General features: G+C 36.1%; 1 protein-coding gene across 1 annotated transcript in view; it reads left to right on the forward strand.

The window, feature by feature from the left end:
• The window catches only part of SCFD1 (sec1 family domain containing 1), a 40,580-nt gene extending 35,372 nt beyond the window's left edge, over window positions 1-5,208 (forward strand). Inside the window, exons 22-24 of the mRNA XM_010711641.3 lie at window positions 915-980; window positions 3,949-4,017; window positions 4,998-5,208. Coding sequence (XP_010709943.1) covers window positions 915-980; window positions 3,949-4,017; window positions 4,998-5,021 — 159 coding nt within the window. The 3' untranslated portion in view covers window positions 5,022-5,208. The remainder of the gene's footprint in view (window positions 1-914; window positions 981-3,948; window positions 4,018-4,997) is intronic.
• The last annotated feature ends 445 nt before the right edge of the window (window positions 5,209-5,653 follow it).

Genomic DNA, 5,653 nt, shown 5'->3' on the forward strand with positions numbered 1-5,653 from the left:
CATTTTTTGGTAATAAAGGAAGGAAGAGACCTTGGTTTGCAATAATCACTTAGTCTGCTTACCTCGATATTGTAGTGAGCTGCCATTCTCAAAAAGTCTCTCCATCTTCAGCAAGCTGTGTAAGCAGTTAATAATAATATAATTTAATAATAATATAATGTTAAATAATAGTGGGGGGGGGAAAATCTCAAAAATGCTTCTGGAGATAATTATAGTAATGTAATAACACCATATTTGAGTACTCAGTAATTTAACACCCCTATTTTTATACCAGACTTTTACAGTGCTCTCTAAATTTAATTCTCTTTTCAGTCTTAAACAGTAGTGTTGGCCATGAATTTAAGTTCTTTATTAAGTTTGCCTCAGCACTGTATGCATGTCTCTGAATTATCTGTCCTCCTGAGCAAAAAAAATACTTTTGTGTCACATGGAGCTGCCATACCAAAAATGATAGTGATAGAGGCTACATCAGACGATACTGGATAGTGAATGTTAATGCAAAGAATGGAAGTGTTACAGTACTAAGTAGGAAGGGGAAAGACAGTGAAGAAGTGTTTTTTTTTTTAATAAATAGAAATATTTTGTTTCTCAAATTAGTTCTCAAGCATCCACAAAAATACCCCAGCTGCTCCTGTGAAACTGGAGCCATCTCCACACAAAAATGCAACGTTTCACCTATTTCTTAGTAGGACAAAGAAACATGTTAAAAGAAATACTTGTTATTTTGCATCCCAGTAAAAAAAAACCTCATGTTCTTGCAGGTAGAAAGCTACTTAATCTGTGCTGGGTTCTTACTTAGACTGAAGCATGATGAAGATAGTGTTAGTTGTATTAACCGATGTGGGTATATACTTCACTACTGCAATATTAAGAATCTGATTACATGTTCTGAATGTGTTCATGTTGTATTTTAGGCAATAGTCTTCGTAGTTGGTGGAGGCAATTATATTGAATATCAAAATCTTATTGACTACATAAAGGTATGTGTACTTCTGCTTGTAGTTTCTAACTTACTAATATAAACCAGTTTCAGCAGTTTTTCTGTAACATTTAGTATTTGGAAGATTAAGTCTAATGAAATTAGTGGTTACATTGGTACTACGCATACAGTGCAGGGAAAAACGTATGTAAGAATTCAGTAGAAAACAGGGATGATTATTTTAGAATGCTAGTTATTGTTTCTGGTATTTTTGTTCATGTTGCATTTCTGAATGCAAGCGGTATGCCACCTATCAAAGCAAAGAGCATCAATCTCTTAACACTTATTACCTGGCTATGTTTAGAAGTTTTCACTTGTGAGTAACAGGCAGTTCATTCTCAGCATGCTGGATCATTTGATTCTGTGTAGAAATCGTATGATGTACAAAGAAAAAAATATGGAACCAGCTGTGTAATTAATGGGGGGGTAAGGGTGTGAAGGCTCTAGTTCCACCTGGCCAACCTAAATGGAATGTATGTACACCAAAAAACAGCTGAAAAAAAAAAAAAACAACCAACCAAATCTTTAGAATTCCTTTGGGAGCAGAGATGAGGTAGAAGCACTTTCCAGGTGTAAAAAGGAAACAAAGGAAAACTTGATGAAGTTTTGAATTAGGTAAGAGCAGCAAAATATGACGCTTCCTTCTAGATTTTACCTCACTATGCTTCTATCAAGGCTTTTCCCTGAAAACAATACATATGCAACATCAGTAACTAAGAAGTATTTTTCCATGTACCAAGCACCTGAGAGTTTTACGTTCCTATTCCAATATATCCTACAGTACATGAAATCAGAACTGCACAAGGCTGTTTTCCTCCTCTAGCAGGCAGCTGTTTTGGAACAGAGCTGGTCAGAATTGGGAAAAAGAGAGGAAAAGGAAAGTTACACAGTCGTGGAATACAAGGAGAGGACAGGAGGAACCAAAAATTTCAAAAACACTGACAGAGATTAGATGTGCAGTTTCTTTGCTGTTCTGGAATCTGTGTTAAAGCTGAAATGTGCTGTATGTTTCTCCAGACTATTTCAGCAGTCAGTTATAACCTTCCAGGAGTAAAGGCTCCTTCACCTTTACTTAGTTAGCCCCTCACTTCTGAAAAACAAAGAGAAGTTACTGAAAACTTGATTCCCCTCACCCTTCTCCCAGGAGACTTGCTGCCTCACCAGATGGCTCTTCCAGGCTTAGCCAGTGCAGTTTGGCATACCTCCATGCATGTGGTATAGTTCCAGCATCTGTTTTCTCACCAGATGTAGCTTATTAATTATTCTAAAATTCAATCAGTTTTTCTCCAGACTGAAAAGGAAGAAAAAACCCAACAGGTCTGTTCTCGCAAGCAGATACAACAAAGATTTTATTCACTGCTTTATTTTTTTAAGCACTGTCTGTTTTTACCAGTTTGCCACTGAAAACAGAGAAAATCTGTGAAAACTTTCTGAAACAAGAAGCAGTGTTCAGCTTTGGCATTTTGGGGGTTTTTGTAGGAGACTTAACCCTCAAACCCAGTTATTTTCAGTTCTGTGCTAGAATCTCACTTCAGCATAAATCAAGTATTGTTCATAGTTAGGAAGATTGTACTTGAAACAGATACATTGGCCAACAACATGTATAAATGCATCACCAAAACTTCAAAGCACAAGGAAATTTAGCTTGTCCTTTTATTTCCTTTCGTATATTGTTAAAAAAAAGTACTGCCTGACAGCCTGCCTCTGCTAGACATCATCATTTCGCACAAGAAAATCAAATTCTGCACAGCTTTAAAAAAACGAAACAACAAAACAATAAGCACTGGTGTTGCATTATTTACATGGCTAAGCAGCTTCAGCTTGGCTCCACTAACTTCTGGGTGATACATCTCTAACTGTGCTGAGTAATTAACTTGGAGTATATGCGTATGCTTTTATTCAGAATTACACTTTTAGAAGAATTTGGGTTTTTAAGACTGGGATTGTACAGGAGTGTGTATTTTGCAGTCTAAAAAGGCAGCAGTCTCACTTCACGATTATCTCTAGTGTTTCTTTTTGTTTATGTTACTATGCAGCAGTAAGTGCTACCCATTTGTATTTTGGAAAATAAGAGTGTCAAGATTCCAGTTTAGATCAAAATCAGAGCTGTTCAGGCCTCAAGATTAAATGTAGCTGAAAGGTGGGGAGAACCAAGTTCAAACTTCTGCTTGAAAACTTATTGCCACCAACCGCTCCAAATTAATAAAGATGAGGAGACGAAGCAGGATCACCATCTCCCAAATTAGCGCGTGCCCACCAGCCACTGTTAAAATCCAGTTCTGTGACTCTGCTGAAACAGCACAGCTGTTAACAGCTATGAAACAAAATCATTTTGAGGAGGCTCCTGTTCCTCCTGTTTTGCCTTTTTTTAAGCAACTTTTAACAAAAAAGTCAGTGAGTCCTCTATTCTGTATTTGTCTTCTCAGTTCCCTGGCTTCTTATCATTTATCACTCACATAGAGCTAGTAAGGTGCTTTCTGTTTGTTTGTTGTTGTTTTAAAATCACATCAATGACAAAAACAAAATCAACAACCCATTCTGACTAGTAAGGGTAACTACTAAGTAATTCAATAGTGAGACACATTGCTGGAGCCTGCACTCAAACTTTGAGTAGCTGTGGGATTATTAGCCATGGCTGGGCATAAAATCAGTCTGAAACTGTGCATTATTACACCATTTTTTCACTTCTACAATGCTGTGTTGCCAGAAAAGTACTATCAAACTGTTCACTGCAGACTAGGATCATTATGTATCCAACTAAATTCAACATAATATTGTTTCAATTTTCTTTTAAAAAAAAAAAAAGCGTTTTCAAATATGGAAATCAATAACAAACTTTCTGTCTCTACCACAGCCAGAACTGTATGACTTAAAGATCATGGAGAAATACACTTTTTAGTATGCAGTTACCAGAAGCCACTTGTGCTACTCCTAACACTTGATTTCTTCCCATCTTTTCTTTTTCTTAGGGCAAACAAGGCAAACATGTCCTCTATGGCTGCAGTGAACTTTTTAATGCTACGCAGTTTATAAAGCAGGTAGGTACTTTTAACAGTGACTCTGTAATACTTATTACTGTAATAACTACAACTTCCGTGACTGGTTTTTAACTTGTCTCTATTTTTGTCTTTGTAAAAACAAATTGATCTGAAAAAATGATGCGGTTTTGTTACCTGTTCTTCACTTGATTTAAGTAGGGGGGTTTGGAGTCGCTGTTGCTAACTTTGGAAGGCCTGTGTTGTCAATGGGAGCTTACAGGCAATGCAGCTGGAATAGTTCTTTGTAATTAGCTTAACATAAAACCTAGAAAAAGGGCGAAAAAGAAAAAAAAATCAGTTATGAAATTCTGACACTTTTCCACAAATACAGGATCTTTCCAGGCTATTCTAGCAAATCTCCAGAATTAAAAATTGCTATTCAACTGCAGTCTTGAAATCTGTGTCCTAAGTTTTGCTGTTTAGAAGTACTGGAACTGTGGGAGCTTCAGGTTATCCCCAGTCTTTGTTTTTTGTTTTGTTTGTTTGTTTGTTTTTTAAAAGTACAATAAAAAAAAAAGTTATGCCATTACTTCTGACCCTCTCCAATAAAACTGCAGAATACAAATTATTCACAGCGCTCAGCCCTCCAGTAGCTGTCACCAACTGTGCTTTTACTTCCTCCCTAAATTATTCAGACCTACATTTTGAAGAACTAAATTCACTAAGTTCTGTTACACTTGAAGGAGGAAAAACAAATGCTGCTTACCATCATACAGCTCTTCAATGAGCTTAATTTCCTTGTTCCACCAACTCTGATTGTTCATACCAGCCTTAACGCTGAAATTTATTCAAATCTCAGGATTTGAAACCTAGAACCTCTTGTATGGGGTTATGCATTAAATATTCTATCACTTGCATGCTTTTGGTTGTGAGAAATAACCAAGGCTTGTAGGACAAAAATGTTTACTGTATGAACTGAATATTAACGTACTGAAAGAATAATGTTATCAACTTAATCGTTTCTGTCTCTTCGTGTGTAGCTGTCCCAGCTTGGCCAGAATTAAGACTGAAACACCATGACCTGAATGTTAACAAGACAAAGAACTGCTACAGCATTCAGATAACTTCAAATCTGTAATTTTGTCATAATATTAAAACTTATAACAGCTTCATTAATACAACTTCTCAAAAAATCTGTAATTAGTACTGTGTATATCAACATTTCTGAAATAAACCTTAAAATGTGTGATATTTTTGTTGAGCATTAAGTCATATTACTTTCTAAATGCAGTATTAACTGTGGCTATCACCAAGCTGTCTGATCAACATAGCATTTTCAAGATCTCATAGACAATTTCTGTTCCAGTAAACAAAGCAATATTTTGAAGAAAAGGTCAAGTCTTTCTTTGGGAGCTGTGTTCATGAAAGCCAGCTATCTTCATTGAACAAAAATGAAATGACAAAACTGCCTTTCAGGACCACAGACAAACAGCCTTAGTGCACGACAACTGCAGCTTCTAGCTGTTATCCTTTTACTTTATCAAAGTCCTCCTATACTTGGCTCTGTGCCATCTTTGCTTGATGGTCTGAAGATGTATTTGAAATTACCTTTAGTACAAGTTTTTGATACAGTAATTTAGCTTTGTCTATTAAGGTTATGTGTTTATATTCATCTACTTGTCTAAATAGTCATGCA

Source organism: Meleagris gallopavo, chromosome 5 (assembly GCF_000146605.3).
Source record: "Meleagris gallopavo isolate NT-WF06-2002-E0010 breed Aviagen turkey brand Nicholas breeding stock chromosome 5, Turkey_5.1, whole genome shotgun sequence".
NCBI lineage: Eukaryota > Metazoa > Chordata > Aves > Galliformes > Phasianidae > Meleagris > Meleagris gallopavo.